This window comes from Epinephelus fuscoguttatus, linkage group LG19 (assembly GCF_011397635.1).
Source record: "Epinephelus fuscoguttatus linkage group LG19, E.fuscoguttatus.final_Chr_v1".
NCBI lineage: Eukaryota > Metazoa > Chordata > Actinopteri > Perciformes > Serranidae > Epinephelus > Epinephelus fuscoguttatus.
The window spans coordinates 28,511,168-28,536,931 of NC_064770.1; the positions used below are offsets into that span (position 1 = coordinate 28,511,168).

At 39.7% G+C, this 25,764-nt stretch overlaps 2 protein-coding genes and 1 long non-coding RNA gene across 4 annotated transcripts in view; 1 reads left to right on the top strand and 2 right to left on the bottom strand.

Annotated features, from left to right (window-relative positions):
• The window catches only part of ighd (immunoglobulin heavy constant delta), a 185,184-nt gene that overhangs the window by 17,099 nt on the left and 142,321 nt on the right, over positions 1 to 25,764 (bottom strand). Inside the window, 14 exon segments of the mRNA XM_049560106.1 lie at positions 16,649 to 16,933; positions 17,043 to 17,351; positions 17,446 to 17,745; positions 17,921 to 18,133; positions 18,136 to 18,177; positions 18,180 to 18,203; positions 18,313 to 18,624; positions 18,718 to 19,017; positions 19,203 to 19,268; positions 19,271 to 19,414; positions 19,417 to 19,485; positions 19,595 to 19,906; positions 20,001 to 20,300; positions 20,445 to 20,765. Of these exon segments, the coding sequence (XP_049416063.1) occupies positions 16,649 to 16,933; positions 17,043 to 17,351; positions 17,446 to 17,745; positions 17,921 to 18,133; positions 18,136 to 18,177; positions 18,180 to 18,203; positions 18,313 to 18,624; positions 18,718 to 19,017; positions 19,203 to 19,268; positions 19,271 to 19,414; positions 19,417 to 19,485; positions 19,595 to 19,906; positions 20,001 to 20,300; positions 20,445 to 20,765 (2,997 nt within the window).
• LOC125878765 (uncharacterized) overlaps positions 1 to 25,764 on the top strand; it is a 63,617-nt gene that overhangs the window by 7,915 nt on the left and 29,938 nt on the right. Inside the window, exon 1 of one of the 2 annotated variants that reach the window (XR_007447786.1) lies at positions 24,584 to 24,666. The exons of the other annotated variant lie outside the window; for it this stretch is intronic. This is a non-coding gene — a long non-coding RNA (uncharacterized LOC125878765). Of the gene's footprint in view, positions 1 to 24,583; positions 24,667 to 25,764 lie in introns of those variants that run through there. 2 annotated transcript variants of the gene reach the window in all.
• The window catches only part of LOC125878734 (uncharacterized), a 231,193-nt gene continuing 219,558 nt past the window's right edge, over positions 14,130 to 25,764 (bottom strand). The window contains exons 10-14 of the mRNA XM_049560107.1: positions 16,151 to 16,477; positions 15,627 to 15,935; positions 14,971 to 15,270; positions 14,678 to 14,826; positions 14,130 to 14,474 (exon numbers count right to left, since the gene is read on the bottom strand). Coding sequence (XP_049416064.1) covers positions 14,466 to 14,474; positions 14,678 to 14,826; positions 14,971 to 15,270; positions 15,627 to 15,935; positions 16,151 to 16,477 — 1,094 coding nt within the window. The 3' untranslated portion in view covers positions 14,130 to 14,465. The remainder of the gene's footprint in view (positions 14,475 to 14,677; positions 14,827 to 14,970; positions 15,271 to 15,626; positions 15,936 to 16,150; positions 16,478 to 25,764) is intronic.

The following is a 25,764-nucleotide window of genomic DNA, read 5'->3' on the forward strand; positions in this document are numbered from 1 at the left end:
ATGGGACAAAATGTCATTACAGGAATATATCATATTACTTCCTCTTGTGATATTAATACACTGTCGCCAAGTATTTATATATTTTTTTTTAAACCTGCAGTCGCTCTAAACAGATTCCCCCCACCAATTCAACTTACCAGAGTCCCTACTCCAATTAACTTGCGGTCATCTTTCAGGTTTAACAACAGATGGGACAAACAAAATTGATGAAGACCACACAATATGCAATAACTGTCTTACAAGTTTAGTTCACAGGCAACACAACAAACATAGTCACCTGATTCTTCATCATCCTGATCTTGTTGTGGAGAAAACGGCTAACACCACCACAGATATAAGTCAGCCTATATATTAATGAAAGCTTCCTTTTGTATCCCTGATGGCTACCAGTGTTACTAAGTTTATTGCTGGGTTTATTTTTTACACTTGGACACACTTTATTATGGACACCTGTTCAATGGCTTGTTAAGCAAACAGCTAATAAGCCAATCACATGGTAGCACCTTAATGCATTTGAGCATGTAGACATGGTCAAGATGACCTGCTGAAGTTCAAACCAAGCACCAGAATGGAAAGATGAATTAAGTGACTCTGAACATGGCATGGTTGTTGGTGTCAGACGGACTGGTCTGAGTATTTCAGAAACTGCTGATCTACTGGGATTTCCACACACAACCATCTCTAGGGTTTACAGAGGATGGTCCCACATAGAGAAAATATCCAGTGAGCAGCAGTTCTCTGGGTGAAAATGCCTTGTTGATGCCAGAGGTCAGAGGAGAATGGCCACACTGGTTCAAGATGATAGAAAGAAATAACCTCTCATTACAACCAAGGTCTGCAGAAGACCATCTCTGAACCAACAACACGTCCAACCTTGAAGCAGATGGGCTACAGCAGCAGAAGACCACACCAGGTGCCACTCCTGTCAGCTAACAACAGGAAACTGAGGCTACAGTTCACACAGGCTCACCTAAACTGGACAATAGAAGATTGGAAAAACGTTGCCTGGTCTGATGAGTCTGGATTTCTGCTGCCACATTCAGATGGTAGGGTCAGAATTTGGTGTAAACAACATGAAAGCATGGATCCATCCTGCCTTGTATCAACGGTTCAGGCTGGTGGTGGTGGTGGTGTAATGGTGTGGGGGATATTTTCTTGGCACACTTTGGGCCCCTTAGTACCAACTGAGCATGGTTTAAACACCACAGCCTACCTGAGTATTGTTGCTGACCGTGTCCATCCCTTTATGACCACAGTGTACCCATCTTCTGATGGCTACTTCCAGCAGGACAATGCACCATGTCACAAAGATCAAATCATCCCAAACTGGTTTCTTGAACACAACAATGAGTTCACTGTACTCCAGTGGCCTGGATGTGGTGGAAAGGGAGATTTGCATCATGGATGTGCAGCCGACAAATCTGCAGCAACTGTGTGATGTCATCATGTCAATATGGACCAGAATCTCTGAGGAATGTTTGCAGCACCTTGTTGAATCTATGCCATGAAGAATTAAGGCAGTTCTGAAGGCAAAAGGGGTCCAACAGGTGCAAGCAAGGTGTACCTAATAAAGTGGCCATCAAAGAAGTACTTAGCTAAGACTATATGCACTTCTTTGTGCATTGTTTCATCTCAGTTGCCAAATTCTGTGAACCTGACACCATAATGCAGTGAATAAATACATCTTTACTATATAATGATGAAAACTCTATCTGTGGGTGTGTCTGTGTGTCTGTTCCACGTTTTCCTCCTCACTGACTGGGTCAATCCATGTGAAATTTGGCACAGTGGTAGAGGGTCATGGGAGGATGTGAAGGTAGCTATATTACATCAATTGGCCAAAGGGGGGCGCTATAGCAACCGATTGAAATTGCAAACTTTGAATGGGCATATCTCATGCCCCGTATGTCATAGAGACATGAAACTTTGCACAGAGATGCCTCTCCTCACGAGGAACAAATTTGCACCAAGAACCCATCACTTCCGGTTATATAGATTTTCTGCCATTTTGAATTTTTTTGAAAAACACTTAAAATCGATCTCTTCCTAGGAAGTTTGACCGATCTGCATGAAACTGGGTGAACATAATCTAGGGACCAATATCTAAAGTTCCCTCTTGGCAAAAGTTGGAAAACTAAAACTGAGCTTCTATAAGGCAATGAATATTGCGGAGGGCGTGGCTCATCACATAAAGGTGTATAACGTGTCAAGGGTTTCATCGATCACCACGCAACTTTGTAGGCATATGACCACACGTAATCTGAGGGGACCTCTCCATTATTGACCCCATGAAACAAAATGGGGGCACTAGAGAGCTAATTTATTTTCTTGGCCTAACCACCATGTCAAAACATTTATTTGATAAACATGAAAGAAAACACATTTATGATGATGATATTATGAGTCAGATTAAAAACATTTACAGTCACATCAACCGACTGTTTAATGTCTGCCTCAACTATGATAAATGAAAATTAAATATGCTGTCATCACTCATCTCCACTTTATAGATCGCTGCTGTTGTCTCTCAGAAATTATTTTAATCAGACTTCAGAAATGTACCTATTGATGTACAATAGAGAAATATGAACTCTCCATGGTTTGAGTATCAGTCAGTTAAGGTCAATGAGAACAGCAGATCTGAGTGTCTCCTTTAAGTCACAGAAGAGACAGAAACTTGACACTGACTGCCCTCTGGTGATTTTATGAAGGAAAAGCAACATTATTTTCATTCATATTATGACTCAATGTAGATTCCACATAACTTACAAACATTAGTGTGTCTTCATTTGTAGAAGTGTAAAGTTTTTGTTCCATGTTGTTGTGCTTTCTTTGGCCCTTTTAAGAACAAGTGCTTTTTGAGTTTTTTCTGTGTTAAATATTTAGAATAAATCTTCCTCAGGATTCTATTATCTTATACTGTTGATTTTCTCACAGTGTTTTAAGTCATACCATTTTCATGACAAGCAGCAGAGCTACAGAGAACATGGTTTATGTTGAAACTGACGTGCTGTGAACTCCACTGACAGCCTGATGTGATGTTTTTATAGCTGAGTAACAAGGCAGCTCACTGAGTTTGCATAGAATCAAACATATGAAGCATCAATGTTGGTCTAACTGGAGCCAATAGAAGAGTCTGTTCAGTGTTATTATATCTGCACAGTAAAAATATGCCTGGAAATCACTTCTGCATTAAATGATTTCAATTTCATTACACACTAAATTGTAACATTTTAAACAATGACACCACATTTATAGAAATGAAACAACTTTGCTGCTGCTGCAATCAACTGATGCTTAATTGGACAGTATTGATATCAATTCAAAATCAGAACATTTTGTAAATTCCTCAATAGTATGTTGTAGTAGACAGCAATAAGCATTATCATTGTGAATATACTTAGAATATTAACATAAAAACACATTCATTAAGATCAGCACTGAGCAATTTGACACTACACAATCAATGTAGGATACAAGTAAATTAAAATTAGATATGCTGTCAATTTCTCTCAGAAATTATTTTAATCAGACTTCAGAAATGTGCCTATTGATGTACAATGGAGAAATATGAACTCTCCATGGTTTGAGTATCAGTCAGTTAAGGTCAATGAGAACAGCAGATCTGAGTGTCTCCTTTAAGTCACAGAAGAGACAGAAACTTGACACTGACTGCCCTCTGGTGATTTTATGAAGGAAAAGCAACATTATTTTTCATTAATATTATGACTCAATGTAGATTCCACATAACTTACAAACATTAGTGTGTCTTCAATGGTAGAAATGTAAAGTGTTTGTCATGGTTTAATTTCAGTTAACATGTTGTGCTGTCTTTGGCCCTTTTATGAATGAGTGGTTTTTGAGTTTGTTTGTGTGTTTAATGTTTAGTATAAATTTTCCTCAGGAACAGTTTTTAGGGCTTTATATACTACAGGGACAAAGGTAATGTGTTCTTATATTTGTAATGTAAACAACATGTAAAAAATAATGTCAACAATAAAATGAAATAGTTAATATAAGTACTAAAAAGGTATTTCATGCTTGGGCTCCACATCAGCTTGAAAGAAGTGGTGCAGGATTTTGTACAGCTGTTCAACCAACTCCAGTCACTGTGGCTCTCGAGCACAATAATAAACAGCAGAATCTTCAGTCTTCAGACTGTTCATCTGCAGATACACCTGCTTTCTGCTGTTGTCTCTGGAAATGGTGAACCGGCCTTGAACTGACTGAGAGTATAGACCTTGCTGCTACAAGAGCAGCTTCACAAGAGTACTTTCTGTGGGAGACTCATACCACCAAGATGTACCACTGAGCGCCACAGGAAATCATTCCTGCCTGTGGCCATCAAACTTGTGCAATAACCCCATTCACCCTGACTGCATATATTCTGTTTGTGTAAATAATCTTGTTCAGTTTACTAAATGTATATATATATATATATATATATATATATATATATATATATTTACGTTTATGTTTGTTAATAATTCCTGTTTATTTAACTATATATTTGTTAATACTATTGTTTAAATTTCTTATATTTTCACCTATCTTTTCTCTCTTGCAAGGAGCACCTGTAACATAAATAATTTCCCCTCGGGGATCAATAAAGTATTTCTGATTCTGATTCTGATTCTGATACCACTGCCACTTTCAATCCTGGCAACCCACTCCAGTCCTTTTCCAGGAGCCTGTCTGATCCAGTGCATATAGGGGCCACCAAAGTTAAATCCAGAGGCTGTACAGGTCAGTCTGTGAGATTCTCCAGGCCTTTTAATCACTGGTTCAGATTCTGTCAGAGTCTGACCATCAACACCTGTCAAGACAAAAGTATACGCATGTCATGCATTTCATTGGAAGCACAAATAAAAATGTATCAAATCAAGATCAGTAAAAAAATCTTCACCTGCCCAGCAGATAGTTAAAAGCAGCAGTCCTGTCCTATAGTCCATCATGTTAAACTGTGTGTCCACTGTTCTCTGTCCTCCTCTCTGCAGTCAGATAAGTAGAGGTGGAAGATATCTGAGTTTTGCATTGACTCCTCCTCACAGGGAGGATGCAGCCAGATTGGACCTGATATTAAGTTTTTGTTCGATGAAAATGTAATGTCAGTAATGTAATGTAATTGGGACAAGGTCAGGAGTTCCCCGCCACTCACCCAATGTCACCTGGGATTAACTCCAGCACCCCACAACCCCCAAGAATAAATTGGTTTTGCTAATGGATGGATGGCTGCAATATTAATTTTACAGCTCCCCTAAACTGGCATGCCTAAGACTTGTCTGACATATTTCAATTAAATTTGTCTTAAATGCTCTATATTTAGATCCCCAACCCTGTTTCTTTCAGAGAAGAAATCATACTTTAGGTTTCCTTACTCCCTGTCACTATATCAGTTACCCAAATCCTCTCTCCACATCACCTGTACTGCCCTCTCCTCACTTGAGTCATATCTCACAGACAGACAACAATTCATCAGCATTAACAACTGCATCATTACCATGGCTATTCTGTCCCGAGGTGTCCCTCAGGGCTCTGTGCTTGGTCCTTTCCTGTTCATCCTCTACATGTTTTCCCCTCTATAATACCATCTGTCTTCATGGTGTCCACTTAAACTTCACTGCTTATGATGTCACACTCTACATATGTACTATATCCACCATCACTGCAACTCTCTGCACCCTGACCAACTGCCCCACCAAAATCAAGTGATTGATGCAAGTCATATTTATTTATTGTTGTCTTGTTTCCTCTTCAACACATACACTATATACATGCCACAACAATAACTGAAAAATAAAACAATAAAATTAATATTGTATAAAGTATTTTTTTTACACATTAAATCTTTTTTTAAAGAAACTGAATGAATTACAGTAGACCATATACCTTAAAAAACTCAAAAGTCCACATTTAGAGAATAAAATCAGACATGTCTTGTGATCACTATCATTTGGTCTAAAAGGACATATTGTGTCAAGATCTTGTTACAGTTTTAAGTGCATATTAAAATATCTCAGATCAGTCCACAGATGTTCACAATGGTTTTACATAGTTTCTCATGACTGTGCTGAAGGTTTCAGTTCCTGAGTCTATTAATAACAGACTTGAGAGCTAACCGACTGTGAAATCACCTAATTTACATAACTGAATCAAACATGAGCTGTTGATTCCAGGTGCTGGGGAGATGACAAACATAACAACATATAACATAATTAATTAATTTTCAAAAATGTAACATGTTTGGGGGAAGAGTACAGTTGTGAGTATTGGGTGTTAAATGTTTATAGCCTGTGGTAAAACTTCAGCCAGTATGAACAATATCAAAATAATAAAAAAGAGGAGGAACAACATGAGTCATTATCTTTAAAAGAATATTTTCAAAAAGACACAAACCTCTTATAATTAAAATGAAAAAGGACGACTGTAATTACTTCCATAATACTTTGAATAGACCTGTACTTGTACAGCGCCTTCCTAGTCTTCTCTCAAAGCACTTAAACACTACATGACACATTCACCCATTCACGCACTACTGGCCGAGGCTACCATACAAGGTGCCACCTGCTGTTCATCTTAAATGCACTCAAACTCTGATGAAACAGCCATCAGGAGCAATTTGGGATTCAGCATTAAGCCCAAGGATACTTTGACATGCAGACTGGAGGAGGCGGGGATTAAACCATCGATCTTCTGATAGATGGATGACCTGCTCCTGAGTCTAATCTGCCAAGTTTATCAAGAGTGTGAAAATATACGTAGTTGAATTGTGACATTTGAATTAAAAAAATTTCAAACGTAAAAAATATGGTTCAAATGAAAAGCTAAAATTGAATTAACTCTGTTTAATAAAGACTGACAAGAGCTTAATGAACAAAACAAAGTGATTCTGTCTCTGCTTTTCCTGTAATCCAGGTCCAGGACACAGTATTTGTCCACAGATAACTTGTGCTTAAGGCCAGAAACCAAAGCAAACCAGCCAATTAAAATGAGCATTGTAGGTTTTTGTACAGCTGCTCAGCCAACTCCAGTCACTGTGGCTCTCGAGTACAATAATAAACAGCAGAATCTTCAGTCTTCAGGATGTTCATCTGCAGATACACCTGCTGTCTGCTGTTGTCTCTGGAGATGGTGAACTGGCCTTGAACTGACTGAGAGTAGAATTTGCTGCTACCACTACCACTTTCAATCCTGGCAACCCACTCCAGTCCTTTTCCAGGAGTCTGTCTGATCCAGTGCATATAGTAGTCACTGAATGTGAATCCAGAGGCTGTACAGGTCAGTCTGTGAGATTCTCCAGGCCTCTTAATCACTGGTTCAGATTCTGTCAGAGTCTGACCATCAACACCTGTCAAGACAAAAGTTCACAGATTTTTGAAGACAGATTCAACTAAAGATCAGGTAAACTCTTCACCTGCCCAGCAGATAGTTAAAAGCAGCAGTCCTGTCCTATAGTCCATCATGTTAAACTGTGTGTCCACTGTTCTCTGTCCTCCTCTCTGCAGTCAGATAAGTAGAGGTGGAAGATATCTGAGTTTTGCATTGACTCCTCCTTTGTTCACACTCTCCACAAAACTTTATTTTTTTGTTGTGACTAACTGTATTTTGAGTTTGAACATGTCACTGTAATGTTATCTCTTGCAACTTTGATTTGGTTTCCATTTTTAACCTGATGTCATTGTTATCCTTGTTTTACAGTAACATTTGAATAATGCTTGTAGCGACTTCACAAACAAAGAGTCGCTGAGAGGCTGCAGCCGGGCCTTTCTTTTGTCTGACGCGCTTAACGGGAAAAATCACTGAGATGCGAAAAAAAAATAAGTTTAACTTTTTATTAACGAAAAAGAAATAATCAACTCATGATACTGTGCACAAACTCATAATCAAAGTGATCACAGTGATCGAAGAAAATAGCGGTCAACAAAAAATACGGCGACCCTGCTCACCCTCTCTCTCTCTCTCTCTCTCTCTCAATTCAATAATCTTTATTGGCATGACTGTAGATTAACAATATTGCCAAAGACATTAAAAATTTACAAATAAAGTACAATAATAAAAGTAAGTCAGAAAACTATAAAAAAAGATTAAATATATGTTATATAATACAAAATACACCAATCTACAATACAATACACCAATATATAATATAGGGAAAAAAATGAATAAAGAAAAATGTAGATGGTGAGTTACAAGGACTGTAAATATAGACAGGTGTGTCAGGTGTTGTGATGGTTGTCCCTCAGGCTGTGGCATAACCTGACATATGTTGCTGCTGCTAAGCTGCTGACTCTGTTCTCTCCAAGGATGTGTTGCATTTTAGTTTGATCAGGCAGAGAATCAAAGTCAGTGACTTTATGTTTTATTTTTGAGAGGAAGTCGGCTCTGATGTGTTCATACTTGCTGCAGTGCAACAGGAAGTGTGTCTCTGTCTCCACTTGTCTGTGTGGACAGAGCTCACACAACCTGTCCTCTCTGGGCAGCCAGGTCTGCCTGTGTCTGCCCGTCTCTATGGCCAAGCTGTGGTCACTGAGTCTGTACATGGTCAAAGTCTTCCTCAGTTTCTCATCAGTCACGGTGCTCAGATATTCTGCCACCGTGTACTGTCTATTTAGAGCCAAATAACACTGAAGTTTGCTTTGCGTTTTTGTGGTCGATGTCCAATAGTTAATGTAATGTTCTTTTTGTTTCTCTATAATTTGGTGGGTCCAGATTGTGTGAGGGCTGTGCTGAGGTCTTGTGTTGTTAGAGGAGCTGAGCCTCAGGACCAGCTGGCTGAGGGGGCTCTTCTCCATGTTCTCCTCTTGGCATTGCAGAGCTTTGTAGTGGTAGGAGTTGGGCCACTCTCTCTCTCTCTCTGGCCACACAGGTGAGCAGGTGCCTATATTAACCTAATATCCCCGCCCATATCCATATGACCTACTTCCCTCATCAACATGATCACAAAAAAAGCCTAAATAATATCATAAACAATAACAAACACCAATATTTAAATTTAAACTGTCATACACCTACAAAAATACCTCTGAAATCATTCATGGCTCCTACAATGCTGATTTACTCAGCAGAGAATTTTGTCTAACTGTACTGTTTATCAATAAGAGTTATAACTGCAAGTTATTATATCATTACATTGGTTTTGGTTTGATAATCACCTTACTTGGTTTAACAAAGACCAGCAACATTTCTTCTGAAGTTATTTTTTGTCAGAATTGAGATTTTGTGTAACGATAATGAAATCCACAGTTCATGCATTTGTTTTGATGGAAACAATGGCATCCTGCACGTTTCAGTTCTGTGCTGTGTTTTTGCTTGTTGCTTCAACTTTTTAGCATTTTTCTGGTTCAAAATTCTTGTGCTTTTGAAGACAATTTAACTGAATTTACTTAATTACTTGTGAAGTTTAATGTTGAACAATTTAGAAAAGTGTGAACAGTAAAATCACTCTGCTCACAGGTGTTATAAATATAAACACAACCATTAATTAACCAACTGTCACACTCGCTACATTAACGCAAACTGACACTATAGCGTTACACCAAGAAGATGGATATTTTCCCAAAAGTACATTTGAATTAAACTGAGTGGTCGTCAGGAGAGATGAGGAAAAGGAAAGCCAGGACTCTTCAGTGCAGACCTCCAGGTGTGTTTGAATCCGGCCGTGCCAACATCCAGGTTTGCCAACGTTTCATCAGCCGAACTGGACGAAGTTACACAGTTGCAGATCAATGTAAATACAAAGTAGCTTGTGAGTTCCCGGCGTCTGTGCTGCGTTGCCTGGCAACAGACTGAGGGAACTGTTTTTTTTTTCCGCTGAGCTACATAACATACTTAAATAATTTATTTCATCACCTTTGTTAACATTTCCTTACTCAGCAATGTTGTTTAAGCTGTTGTTGAACTGTTGTAGCCTATAAAAGCAATATCACACTGGAGGTCGTGATGCTGTAGGCTACTGTAGCCCATATGGTCACGGCTGTAATTGTCTTAGGCACTCGTGTGATATTGCTTAGTTATGTTTTGTCAGAGGAGCTGAAGTTGAAATGTTTTTAAGTTTAAATGTCCTCTTCATGTGATAGGCGGCTAACATGCTGTTGCTTGGTGACCTACAACTCTAAATTCAGATGTAGCCTACGCTTGTGGCCACCACCACACCCGCAGTTACACCTCCAAACCACTAGTCGGCGCCGCGGCAGGTTTTCTGTGAAGTGCTATAAAATTTAGTTGAGTCAAAACCATAGACTAAACAAAAAGTCAAAACACGCCTGAAACACACATTAAACACACATTAAACATGGCTTGATAGAGATCATTTCAAACGCAAGTATACAAATCAGCTTCACTATAACTCGCAGCATTCACAGACAAACTTATCTGGACACATTTTCCCCATAAATACATCATGCTAATGTTTTTAGCACAAGCCTACGACATTTTACATTGTATAAATTAGCCTAGCGTCTAACTGACATTTCCTCTCCTCAACTGAAGTCAGGGACAACAGCAACATTTAACAAAGGTAACGTTACGAAATTCGGCTCCAAAACAACTCACAAGGTTCACTGACAAAACAAGTGTCTTATACTAAACATGTTTTCCAAAGAAATACAACATGCTAACGTTATTAGCACGAGCCTATGGCATTTTACATTGTATAAATTAGCCTAGCGTCTGACTGACATTTCCTCTCCTCAACTGAAGTCAGGGACAACAGCAACATTTAACAAAGGTAACGTTACGAAATTCGGCTCCAAAACAACTCACAAGGTTCACTGACAAAACAAGTGTCTTATACTAAACATGTTTTCCAAAGAAATACAACATGCTAACGTTATTAGCACGAGCCTATGGCATTTTACATTGTATAAATTAGCCTAGCGTCTGACTGACATTTCCTCTCCTCAACTGAAGCCAGGGACAACAGCAACATTTAACAAAGGTAACGTTACGAAATTCGGCTCCAAAACAACTCACAAGGTTCACTGACAAAACAAATGTCTTATACTAAATGTGTTTTCCCCACAAATACAACATGCTAACGTTATTAGCACGAGCCTATGGCATTTTACATTGTATAAATGAGCCTGGCGACGAGCTAATATGAAGCCAGGATGAATCACACACAAGACCTAAAATGCTATTTTGTGGAGGCTTTATTTTCTTCACATTGTTGTTATCTGTGAAATTAAAGTAAGTAAAGCTTTGTTTCCTCTGATGGAAATGGTCTCAGCTTACAAAAATAGACAGGATATCTGTGTGGCTGTGCAATTGCTTGACCCTTGAACGTTACTAGCTTTATTCATGATGCTAACAGGTGTTTCTAATGAGATTAATGGTAGCTCTGTTTTCCTCAAGTGTTGCAGTTAGGCACAGTTTACAGGGGGCTGCACACATAATACCATGACCCTTAAACTGAAGCAGCCACATGCTGTTCAGCCATCATTAATTTGATTATTTACACCTGTGTCTGTCTGTGTGATATGTCACAATGTCGTGCGTAGTAAAGGCTACTGCAGCCTACAGGTCAATGTGGTGAGTAGAATGTCGCCACCTGCTGGAAGTGTTTATAACTAAAACACACATGCCTTGCTTTAGACTTTGAAATGTTACTGTTATTTTGTCACAACGGTGTTTTCAATAATTTTTGAGATGCACCTGCGCTTGAATATTCAGGTTATGTAAATTGATATCTGGTCAAGCCCTCATATAAACCACTCTCTGATTGTTAGTAGGTAGACAACAGCCTGCATGTGTGGTGGAATAGCACTAAGTGTAATGTATTGCCCTACACGTTTAATGCATGAACAAGTTATGTTCATACTGTGCTGTACATTTAACTATAGCTCTCCATTTTTTTTATTGGGGTCATGTTGGTCGTACTACTCTGTACAGTTATTAAACTTTGCCCCAGAGATCTTCTTTGTTTTGTCTTTGAGGTCAGGTGCTAAGGCAATGCCTGGTTTTGCAACACGGCCTTTTTTAACTGCCTTTTTGCCTCTGCATATTTGGTTGGCGCTGGGACTTTTAATCATGTTAGCATTAATTTGATGGCATGTTATTCAGCATGAGCATAGCATCAGTGCACTTGAGTACCTGGGTATTGTATTTATGTAGGAGCATAATGTGGTTGGTTAGACTCTGGGTTTGGTCTCTTGATGGGTGTACCTGCTCACTATGATGTTTTTGCGACATGGCATAAAGGGAGAGATGAAGGAAGAGAGTACTGAGATCAGAATGCTTTAGCTTGAGGTGGAGTGATGAGGTTTATGCTTTGGTGTGCTTTTTTCCTCCTGTAATTTGGTAATTTAATTGAAAATGCATTTTATGAGGCCTCTGTGCAAATCCCTCTACATCAGGCTTACATTTTTTCAGAAGACAATTAATTCCCCTCCGCTTGCTCAATGGTGCCAACTGTAGACCATGTCTACAACTAAAGATGAAACAGTACGAATTTTTTTATCATGATTATAGTGACCAAAATTATCACATAACATTGTTAAAATGTGCTGAAAATGTAGTAAAAAGTAGTGACACACACTGCTATCATTGTTTGCATGGACATTAAAAAGTAACATAACCAATACCTGATACAAACATATGAAAGCCATATCATATGTGCATTAACATTAGCAATAGTCTGCCTTTAAAATGCTTGCTTCTGTGACACTGTAGATGAGGACAAGGGACCAGGAGCATCACTGGGTTTGCGTGCTGCAGGCCTCCCCACATTGATGCTGTGCCTGTGTCAGGGAGACTGCTGCTAACTTTGGTTGATGATGCTGGACAATATTTAAAGTGCAGTAATCAAACACGGCTTTATTAATGATTTAAATTTGAAATGATGATATGAACCATCAGGAATTTTATCACGGTTTATTGTGAAGCCGTAACTGTTTCATCTCTATCTGCAACAACAGGCAGAGTGTGTGCGTGTGAACTTTTAAGATGGCATGAAGATGATGTCGATCATGACAGTAATAACAGTGATAATACTGTAATGATCATTAGAATGCCATCATTTGTTTATTGATGATAAACTTGTTCTTGCATATCTTTTTTCCGTCTTATATTTTCCTTTGTTTCCTTGTGGTTTAAAAGGACATGTCACAGAAAGGTCTGTGTGTTCGACAATCTGCTTCTCTCTTGAGAACTTTAAGATTAAATGAGATCAATCTTTCTATTAGCTACATCTGTTTTTCCTAGGTAATGCTGGTTGTGGCTTACCTGCTTTTTTCAGCCCAACACTTTTTCATATTGAGTTTAACATGTTCAGCACTGCAAGCTTCTCAGTAAAACCACAGCCGTCGAGTGTCGGCCACTGGGCAGTTTGCGGTTGAGTACCTTGCTCAGTGGTGCCTCAACTGCAGTTGTAGAGAGAGAAAAGTTGTCCTATATGTGTGAGGATGTTTGGGTGTTACTTGTCCCTGATTTATATGGACACACAGAAGGGGTCAAGCAAGGACCCAGAGGAGGAGGCTTGGCATAAGAGGATGGGAGGGTATGGGGATGTTAGACAGGAGACGCTCTCAGGCAGCCTGCTGGGCATGGCGCCCTGCTTCCCTGTAGCCGGTGCCTTAGACCTTAGACTCAGACTGGCAGCAGCATGCTGTGACTCCATCCCAGCAACAGCGTCACAGATTTGGGCTGGCTGCCAACGGGTCCCCAGCCAATCAGGGCACACACAGTGCCAGATCACTTCAGAGGTAGCCAGTAGTCCGCCTCAATGTGCTTCGTGTCATCCCTCCCAGATGTGAATTCCTTTAAACCCACAAGGTACACAAATGCAGACACAAACACGCAGCTCCAACTCAGAGTGTGCACACATTTACAGTGACTCTGTGTGTGTATGTATGGAGAGGAGATGAGATATAAAAACAGTCTCTGTGTGTGTTTTCAAGTGAATACATCTCTGTATCATACCACTTAGTGTGTCCAGTTCAGACCTGTCACCATCCTGAAATTACTACACAACTAGTGTTTGACTTAGAGGTGGCAAGTTACCACAGCTGCACGTGGAGCTTTGTCTCACTCTAGTGGACAATCTGAGTAATGCAGGGGTGCTGGTATTGTGACATGGTATATTGAGTACGAAGCATTTCCCTGAAGAGCAAATCAGAGATTATGACAAACTGTCCTTGAAATATTTCACTCTTTATTTTATTTATTTTTTTGTAAATGCAACATGTCCAGTGATATAATATTTGCTCATTACATTAGCATTTGAATCTTAAAGTTAGAATTCAAAGCTTCATTATTTATTATTAATGCACCACATACAAGCCACACCAAATATATAACGTACATGCAAAAAATAAATGAATACAGTACAAACCAGTTCCATTAAAAAATAATAATAATAATAATAATAGATTTAATCAAACTTTAAAACTAGGAAAACCATATGCCATCAGAAATCCTCAGGTCACATATTTGGATCATAGAATGGGATCTGTCCTGTGAGATCATCATCATTTAGTCTACAAGGAAAAAACAAGGAATGTGTCAGGAATTGGTGACAGCTTTTTGTGTATAAAATATATATGTAAAAAGGCTAAATCCAAACTATTGAAACATATCAGCCTTCCAAAATAAAGGCAGTATTATAACAGGAATGTTACAACCATACAAGTGAACTACAGTACTGGAAGATTACTTTAAAATACCAATTGTTGTCTCTTACCTTAATCATGGTAGCAAGGACACCATAGATGAGGGATATGAGGAAGAAAAGGAGGAAGGCGAAAGCCGTATACCAGCTGTCCACACCTTTGCTGTGGTTGACATCAATATGCCTGATGTCATCTAAGAAATTACAGTCCTCTAAGATTTCTGTGAGACAATCAAAATGAGATTTGTTAGTTAACCATTACATTGACTTTGTCACACTGGACGTACAAAGAGAAATTCCTAATAACCTTGTATGTTCAATATTTAATGTGTAAGTAAGATGTGGATCAATGGACAAACTAGCACCTGGGTTAGATACATCCAGGGATAGGGTGGTGTTTAAAATGGTGTTTGCATGTGTCACCCTGCAGGTGAAGACTGCCCCAAGGAACCTGCTGGCTTTGGACAGACGAAGGTGGCTTTGGATGCTGAACTTCCCGTCTGGGCCTCTGTGTGGTTCACTAGTGTTGTATTCCAGCAGTTCCCCAGTGTCATCAAGAAACCAGGTGATATTAATGGACTCAGGGCTGAAGCCAAACACCAGGCACACAAGTTCACCAGAGCCCTGGAGCAAGGTAACTGAAGGTTTGCTATGGGTCACTGAGGCTGAGGAAAATAGTCAGAAAAAGAATTTAATGAATTTGTGTTTGGGGAAGGTCACAGAGCAAGAAAAGTCAAAGAACTTTTGTACTTAAATGCTTTCATAAAAATTCCGTAAAGCGATATGCTTCTCTACACAACTGCTCCTGAGCAACATAGAGGGCAGGCTGAGGTGGAGAAAACACAGTGTACAGTAAGGAAAGGATCAAAGTTTGATCGGCTTTATTTTAGCTGATATGATCAGCTAAATATATCCGAATTGGCCCCAACAGTGATTCTTAGGTTTGGCTTGATTTATCTCTTTGATGTAATGAACAAATCCAGTGAAATGCAGTTTTCACTAAATGCTAATTTCAGCTCACCATACACATCCTTTATAGTGCTCTCAAAAGATGACTCATGTCTGACAACACAAGAATACGTAGACTCCTTGTCCTCAGTTTTTGATGTATTTAGTCTGCTGCTCATTGAATAAGTGCTGCTCCCTGTGTATTTCCATGCAGGACTGTTGGTGTAGACAGTTGAAGGGAGTCTCTGGTCATTCTCCTCCCAGTACACTATGATGTTAGATGGGAAAAATCCAGACACGAGGCAAATGAGTGTGAGGAAGTCAGACGTAGACAGGTCAGAGGCAGCCGGTTCTATTATCTTCACTGCTGGTGGGTGCAGCTCTTGAGAAACACAAAAAGAAGACAAAAGTAAATACAGCTGCAGTTGTTGCCATTTCAGTCTCATAATTTTGTCACTCACAGTCGTCACAAACGTCAAAGGGAATACTATTTTTTTATGGAGAGTTTCTGATGCAAACTTGCCTTCTTAATCTAAGTTAAACACTCTACATATGCAGAAGCAGCTATAAGGTATTGGTTTTTATGCACAGCACTACCTCTGCTTTTGCTGATGTGGTCCTCGTAGCCTTTGTTGGAACATCGGTGCTTTGCCTCACAAGACACTCGTTTATGTGCATGCCAATCCTCCGCTGACACACTGAGGGTGCTCTGCATTGTCTCCGTCTCATTGCTGTGACTCACTGGTGGCTCCCTATGGACATTTTGGGAATATTTCTTCCCGTCTACTTTCCAGGTGACGGAGAAATCATCAAGAGAAGGGCCGACCAGCAGACACGTGATAGTCACCTGTCCCTTGTACTGATGCTCCTGTGGTGGCGGTCCCTGAACATATACGCCAACCACCTGAGATGATGCTGGAGTTACTGAAAAACATTGTGACATTAAAGATGGAGAAAATGCAACACCTGTCAAGTAATGATGATGAGAAAAAATGTCTTAAAAGCTGAATGGATGACTCAGAAACAGTGTCAATGTAGATTATTTATTCTACACTTAAAGCAAAATTATGATTATGGATTATGCTTTTATTTTACCTGAGCAGAGGCTGATGTTCTTTCTGATGTTTTTGCCCAGGGACTTGTCTGATACTTGACAAGTGAAGACCTTCCCTGTGCTCCACTCTGTGTGAGTGATTTGAAGTTGACTGGTCACTGTTACACGCCCATCTGCACCCATGCTGATGTCATTAGTTGATGGAGCTCTTTGCTGAGACTCAGAAGACCATTGAATGTGAGGGTTGAAGCCCCGTCCAGAGCATACGAGTGTCTGTGATCCTGACTCTTCACTGGGGGCCAGAAGAAGTTTGATTGACGGGTCCGCTAAATTAGGAAGGAATCAGTCTATCAGTGAAATAGTCTCTTTAGAGATTATTTGACTGTGAAATGGGAAATGAACAGTCATGAAGGGAATGAAGAGTAACACTCTCACCAAAAATATTTCCAATGGAGTTTGATGTAAAATCCACAGAGAAGCCTTGGTACACTTTGCAGGTGAAACTTTTGTCTTTCTTCAAGTGCTCTGGCGGGACAGGAAGCTTCTACTGATTGAATGGGCCTGGGGCTTCAGGAAGATCAACATACAGTTTTTCAGAGATGTCAGAGGTGCCAGCTTGAAAAGTGATGTACAGGTCACGTGATGAGAGTCCTGTGACGTCACACTCCAGCACAGCACTGTTCCCCTTCAGCAATTCATTAAGAGATCTCCTGATCGTGACCACAGGAGTTGTAACTGCAGGCCCTGGATGATACAGACAGAAGGAATGCAGAATTTATTCTTCTGGGTGATTTGCTGTGACAAGACGTCTGATTTTCATGTTGTGTAGTCATCTTACCTGCAACATTCACAGTCTTCTCAGTGGGTGAGAAGCACTGATGTTCAGCTTTACATGTTATTAACTTTATTTTTTTCCACTCAGTTGAAGAAACCGTCACAGTACTGAATATATATGTTGAGTTTTTGTCCTGCGTAACTTGTTCACGTGGTGCATCTTCCCCATTTATCCGCCAGGTCAACTTGGCGTCAAAATCAGAGCGTACCAAACATGTTGCTTCCACATTGGATACTCCGGCCATCATTACTGTCTTGAAGCTGGGAATCTCCACATGGATGGAGGGAGGCGCTCTTGAATAAGCTGACAGGGAGCAAGGAAAAAGAATCATGAAGCAGTACCAGAATACTGAGCAAACTAAAATATGCTTGATCATATTCAGACTACACTGACTTCAAAGTCTGTCAAAAACAATTTTCAGGTCAGTCAGAATGTTGTCAGTAGACAGCTGGGGTTGTGACTCTTCACTTAGTTGTACCTGAGCAGAGGCTGATGTTCTTTCTGATGTTTTTGCCCAGGGACTTGTCTGATACTTGACAAGTGAAGACCTTCCCTGTGCTCCACTCTGTGTGAGTGATTTGAAGTTGACTGGTCACTGTCACACGCCCATCTGCACCCATGCTGATGTCATTAGTTGATGGAGCTCTTTGCTGAGACTCAGAAGACCATTGCATGTGAGGGTTGAAGCCCGTCCAGAGCATACGAGTGTCTGTGATCCTGACTCTTCACTGGGGCCAGAAGAAGTTTGATTGACGGGTCCGCTAAATTAGGAAGGAATCAGTCTATCAGTGAAATAGTCTCTTTAGAGATTATTTGACTGTGAAATGGGAAATGAACAGTCATGAAGGGAATGAAGAGTAACACTCTCACCAAAAATATTTCCAATGGAGTTTGATGTAAAATCCACAGAGAAGCCTTGGTACACTTTGCAGGTGAAACTTTTGTCTTTCTTGAAGTGCTCTGGCGGGACAGGGAAGCTTCTACTGATTGAATGCGGGCCTGGGGCTTCAGGAAGATCAACATACAGTTTTTCAGAGATGTCAGAGGTGCCAGCTTGAAAAGTGATATACAGGTCACGTGATGAGAGTCCTGTGACGTCACATTCCAGCACAGCACTGTTCCCCTTCAGCAATTCATTAAGAGATCTCCTGATCGTGACCACAGGAGTTGTAACTGCAGGCCCTGGATGATACAGACAGAAGGAATGCAGAATTTATTTTCTGGGTGATTTGCTGTGTCAAGATGTCTGATTTTCATGTTGTGTAGTCATCTTACCTGCAACATTCACAGTCTTCTCAGTGGGTGAGAAGCACTGATGTTCAGCTTTACATGTTATTAACTTTATTTTTTTCCACTCAGTTGAAGAAACCGCCACAGTACTGAATATATAAGTTGAGTTTTTGTCCTGCGTCGCTTGGACATGTGTTGCATCTTCCCCATTTATCTGCCAGGTCAACTTGGCGTCAAAATCAGAGCGTACCAAACATGTTGCTTCCACGTTGGATCCTCCTGCCATCATTACTGTCTTGAAGCTGGGAATCTCCACATGGATGGAGGGAAGGGCTCTTGAATAAGCTGACAGGGAGCAAGGAAAAAGAATCATGAAGCAATACCAGAATACTGAGAGAACTATGTATATGTAAAAGATGCTTGATCATATTCAGACTACACTGACTTCAAAGTCTGTCAAAAACAATTTTCAGGTCAGTCAGAATGTTGTCAGTAGACAGCTGGGGTTGTGACTCTTCACTTAGTTGTACCTGAGCAGAGGCTGATGTCCTTTCTGATGTTTTTGCCCAGGGACTTGTCTGATACTTGACAAGTGAGACCTTTCCTGTGCTCCACTTTGTGAGAGTGATTTGAAGTTGACTGGTCACTGTCACACGCCCATCTGCACCCATGCTGATGTCATTAGTTGATGGAGCTCTTTGCTGAGACTCAGAAGACCATTGAATGTGAGGGTTGAAGCCCGTCCAGAGCATACGAGTGTCTGTGATCCTGACTCTTCACTGGGGGCCAGAAGAAGTTTGATTGACGGGTCCGCTAAATTAGGAAGGAATCAGTCTATCAGTGAAATAGTCTCTTTAGAGATTATTTGACTGTGAAATGGGAAATGAACAGTCATGAAGGGAATGAAGAGTAACACTCTCACCAAAAATATTTCCAATGGAGTTTGATGTAAAATCCACAGAGAAGCCTTGGTACACTTTGCAGGTGAAACTTTTGTCTTTCTTGAAGTGCTCTGGCGGGACAGGGAAGCTTTTACTGATTGAATGCGGGCCTGGGGCTTCAGGAAGATCAACATACAGTTTTTCAGAGATGTCAGAGGTGCCAGCTTGAAAAGTGATGTACAGGTCACGTGATGAGAGTCCTGTGACGTCACACTCCAGCACAGCACTGTTCCCCTTCAGCAATTCATTAAGAGATCTCCTGATCGTGACCACAGGAGTTGTAACTGCAGGCCCTGGATGATACAGACAGAAGGAATGCAGAATTTATTCTTCTGGGTGATTTGCTGTGACAAGATGTCTGATTTTCATGTTGTGTAGTCATCTTACCTGCAACATTCACGGTCTTCTCAGTGGGTGAGAAGCACTGATGTTCAGCTTTACATGTTATTAACTTTATTTTTTTCCACTCAGTTGAAGAAACCGCCACAGTACTGAATATATAAGTTGAGTTTTTGTCCTGCGTCACTTGGACATGTGTTGCATCTTCCCCATTTATCCGCCAGGTCAACCTGGCGTCAAAATCAGAGCGGACCAAACATGTTGCTTTCACAGTGGATCCTGTTGCCATCGTTACTGTCTTGAAGCTGGGAATCTCCACATGGATGGAGGGAGGGGCGCTTTCATGGACTACAGGAAAAAAGTGTTTGTCCAAACACACTCATCTTGTTAAAACTTGTCAATGTATTTCTCCATTCAGTTTATCATAAAACATTGATGATGCTTCAGAAAAATTTATACTGTGCTGTGAGACAGTTAGCTGTAAATACTTACTTTGACAAATGCTTATTGTTTTTTTATATTCCTGATCTTTGTGAGTTGACTTGCATGTAAACTTTGAGCCTCGTTCCCACTCTGTTGTTTTTGGCTCAATCTCACTGGTTAGACTGAAGGTTTTCCCCGTTCCCTCCGCACTCTGCAGCTTCGTCGGGCTTTTGGCAGGTTGTAGACGTTGGTTGTCCCGCTTCCACTCCACACTCAGTTCGTCTGGAAAGTAGCCACTTAGGGTGCAGACAAGTCTGACTGATGAGGCCCCGACAGGGACATTGTCCCAGACAGGGTGTAATGTGATGTTTGGAGGCACAACCCGCTCCTCTGAGAAAGAGAAGAGATCATTCCATTACTTGACTCATTGTAAACATTGGATGTAGACATTTGTAAAATAAGAGCTGATTGCATCGTTTGTAGTTATACGTACCTTGAGATTTTGATCAAGTAACCAACTGTGCTGGCTCAATTCTAAGTGTCATATCTTTGTATAAAGGCTAGATGGCAGAGTTGTACTTTTACAGTGTCTGGTGTCTTAAAGTCAGGTGGAGACAGGGCTGGAGGTCAGTTGTTGCACAGATATCACAGCATGACAGGGCAGAGTGATCAGGGCAAGCAGCAAGCGGAAGCATTGAGTAACACCCAGGTCCCGAAAAAGTACCAAAATACAGAAGTGAAAGAATGCAGAGAGCAACAGTGCATCACAGACACCAGGTGGTGTGGTTGTGCCAGTAAGAGAAACAGAGAGCGCATTTAAATATCTCATATCAGTTTACATGTGTGTTCACATAGATTGCACATGATTTTGCAAAAGGTTTTAGTTCTCAGGTCTATTAATAATAGACTGGAGAGCTCACCAACTGTAAAACCTAAAATTTACATGATTGAGTTGAACATAGGCTGCTGATTCCAGGTGCTGGGGAGATGACCAACACAACAACATGTTACATCAGAAAATACTTTAAAATACTTTTTAAAGAACTAGAAAAAAAGAATTAGTATTGTTGTGAGATGTATGTGTTAAACCTTTATAGATGAAACTACAGCACTACTGGAGGAGAAAAAAGTTGGAGGAGCAACTTCAGTGGTTGTCTTCATTTAAAAATTTATTTTCAAAAAGACAAAGCTTTTGTAATTAAAATGAAAAAGGACAATTGTGCTTACTTACATGCAAGACTATGAGTTCATAAGAACAAATGTGTGTGGAAAAAACTTTTTTTTTTTTACAGAAAGTTCATCTTGTTTTATTTAATCTGAAAAGACAGAAAAAAAACAAAAAATGTGCATTAATGTTATTGTAAAATAAATGTTTCAGCATTTGACAAGCAAACTGTTACAGTTGGCTTCTGTTGTAGTTTGCTCCACTTATTTATTAAGTTAATTTAGCTCTAGTAACCTGTGAGAAGATTTTGGGATAATATTTAACACACAATAACAGCAACACCTGCAAAATGTAATTCAGTTCAGTATCATAGCCCTGGAATTTTAAGTAACTAGAGAATAATACATATTAAGTAAAATAAGTAAATAAATATAAACATTTAATAATAATAAATAAATTAATTAAACTAAATGAACCACAGGTTATCACAGAGTTGAATCAACATCTCTTTAGTAAATTCTTTAAAACTCTTGCTTCATGAAGGTGATTTTTATTTTAAGTTTATGATATTTCAAAGCATTCACTTGCACAGTTGTTGCTGCTTTTGTGTCCACCACCTGAACATGCATGCATCGCTAATAGTTGAGCTTTTTCTGCATGCACTTTAAAAATAGTCGTATAAAGTAAAAGAATAATATGTGAAAAGATGATCATTTTAGTCGTTCGTCAGAGTGGTAAATAAAGTAACAGATGTAGTTGTAATGCATAATGATATTTACTGTGGTAGTTATGATGTGATGCGTCATGATGATCATTATAATCCTATTTGTCACTTCTCACGTAAAAGGAGTTCTACCAACCCATCTGTGTTGTTAGAATACATGAAACTGCTTACTCAGGTGTCTTTGCATAACTTTAAGATATAAACTCATTATTACCTTGAAAGCAGTGGTTCCGATGGTGAACAGCAGAGTGATAAGGAAGAGGAGGATGAAGGTGATGGCTGTGGTTACCATGTTGTCTTTATCTGTCTCTGTGTCGCTGTTGTTTTGGTAGACCTCCACATTCCATAATTCTAGTGTATAGCAATCATTCAGTTAATACTTGGAACAAACCCAGCTTTGCACAGTAGCTCACGAGACAGTGACCTAACTCTATTAATTTCTTGTAGTAGGGTAATACGTTTTATAACCTCAGGTTGGAGTGGATCTAATTAGTGAATGAGTCAGTCAGTCAGTCTAAGTATAAAATAGAAAACCACAAAGGAGAAGAACAGTCCTGCTGACGTATGCCTCGTTAATCAGTTACTACATTATTATTGTTGTACGGCGAGGCCTGATAAGTTTGCACGTCCCTCTAAAAATGTTGATTATGTTGATCAAAGTTGTCCTACAATGATCCTGAATTGCTTTTGAAAGACCCCACCATTGGTGTGGCATGCATGACTTGGCTTGTGAATCAGTATCTTTATCATTTGACGAAGAGACCACACAGCCCGAGTGAGACTTGAGAGAATCATCTGTCTGTCGTTGGGGGTGCAAGACCCAGTAGAGGAAACACACATACACACAGACGAGTCACACAAACAGTGTTAATGCTCTGTCTACAAATAACAATGAACAAGTAGGATTTATATAATGAAATTGGTGCCTGAAGTTAGTGGGGTAGTTGTGGTGTGATTTTTAGTGAATGCAGTATGATGTTGTTAGCACATAGTGACAGCTACACCTAATTTGTGTTGCATTAGGATAGCACTGAGACACTACACACAATAAACATGTAGCTTGATTAAATAAAGACGTGAACAGCATGCGACATACATCAACAGAGTCAGAAAGTGCTTTTTTTTATTTTGATTTTGAATCTGCATTAAAAAGACAAACACAGTGTCATATCACAAGCAACAAACATTAAACAACAAACAGCAGAAGACACAGCGACACAGAATAACATCTACTGGGCCTTGCTTTCAGGGATGTTCATGTTGAGGTTGACCATGTTGGTTTTTCAAATGTTCTGTGCCCGATGGACCTGACAATAGCTCTAGTTGTGTTGACCACAGATTCATGGTGAACTGCACAGCTGAACACAGTGTCATCATTTTTCCACTGCTGGAGGGTGAGGGTTAACTGGCCATAGGAAGAATATGATCCATCATTTTCTACAGGCGTTGTGGTATGGAACTTGTATTTTGAGTCTGCTTCCTCGTCATCGACAAGCCAAGACACATAAACTTCCCGAGGGAAGAAGTCTTTCACATAGCAAGTCAGGGTCACGGTTTCTGTTTTAATATGTTCTACTGGAGGTAGCATAAAAACTGAAGGACGCTGAGGCGGTCCTCCTGCAACATGAGAGAACAATTAAGGCTCCTGCCACAGATAAAAGTTCCCACAGTACTGTACAAAATCTCTGCTACAAAATACACTTAGAACTTAAACTCCTTAACATGTTTGATGGCATGACAAGAGGAATTAAACACAGGCTTTTAGTGCACAATTGTTGATTATTCTTCTTACCAGTCGTCCTTTTGTAGATTTCCTTACGTGGCTCTAGCCAGTTTTCATGTTCAACAATGCAGATGAACTTTTCCCCGTGTCTCCATTCGTCAAATGTGATGGGAAGTAAAGCGGTGTGTACACCTTTTTGGTCTGCAAGGGGCTTCACTGGAACAACATCAGGTATGTCTTTTCCATCATGGGTCTCCCAGAAAATCTTATGGACAGATGGTTTGTTTATCTTGACTTGACATTTTACATTTCCCTTTCCGTTTAAAACAAAGTCCTCCATTGTTGGTTCTATGATGGTTACTTCCACATCTGCTTCCACGCATCCTGAATCTGTTAAATGAGGAATTATTAAACAATTATTGAACAAAAATGGCTGCAAAATGACAAGAATTGAAATTATATTTACACACATACTTCAAAGAAAAAGTAGCAATTTACTCACAAGGTCCATCACCAAGAATTTTGGTCGCAGATGAATTCACATACGTTGGGCCTTGTTCACCTTTCCCCATAAACTCACATGTAAACGTAGTGGCGTCAGTCCCATCACTTGATGGCACTGTCAGAAAACTTGCTGCACTGTACAGTGTTCCATTCTCTGTCTTTTTTTCATCAAAAGGTGTTTTGATGTTGGTTATTCCAGTGGTGATTTCTTCTTGATTTTTCAGCCATTTGAACTCAAAATCTTTTGGTGAAAAATCTTTGGCAAAGCAGGAGAGGGTAGTCTCGGTGCCCTCATCAGAGCAGGTCATTACTTTGAGAGTTGGCAACTGATATAAATCCTCTGAAAAACAAACATATACACAAATATATGTACAGTATGCAGAAGCAAGGAATCATTTATGTATATATATGCAGAAGCAAAGGTGAACAATGTGCTACAATGCTCATGTAATCTAGATTTACTATAGATTTACAATATAACTGAGTTTATGACTTCACTGAACTACTGTATGTTATGCAAATTGCACACATGTATGCACATAGTGATTCCACTCTTCTAATTGACATATTTTGTGGCTTGTTACTAAATTGTGCAGAAAGTCAAAAAAAAAAGATTTTCATGGTAAGAAAATTAGATAATTTAACAGCAGAGCTTTAATGCTCGCTTCTGCATATACATTGACTGCTTGGGCAAGCGAACAGAGAGTGAATGTTAGTCATCAACATGCAGTGAAAGTGGAGGCAGACGTTAGGAGGAACCAGGATTAAGCAGATAGACGGAAAGTAGCAGAACACATACCAATAATCTATTCTCGGACAGGTGCAGAAGACATACAGTAAATTAGCCAGGAATAAAATCGACTGAGTCAGCAGCTGAGCTTCAGCCTTCTCATTCCACCTCACTGTTTGGTTTGCTTACAGATTCTAACATTAAAAACATTTAAGGAGATTTCACACAAATTTAATTTGATAACAGTTGTATTTTAGTTTTATGCTCTTCTCTGTGTTCATGTTCCTTTTAAATATGTTGAAGCATTTAAAAAAAAAAAAATCCTGTCACAATTTTGAACACAAGCAGCTCGGGCTAAATTGGTAAAGTCTGCCTCTAATAACATGTCTCAGGAAAACCTACAAAATCAGCATTTATGGCACAGGTTGTGCTGTACAAATGTGATTATTGTTAAATTATTATGACAACAAAAGGTTTTTGAACTTCTAAATTAACTTTGTTATTTGACATAGATCACCAAATTATCTGGAAAAGAACTTCATA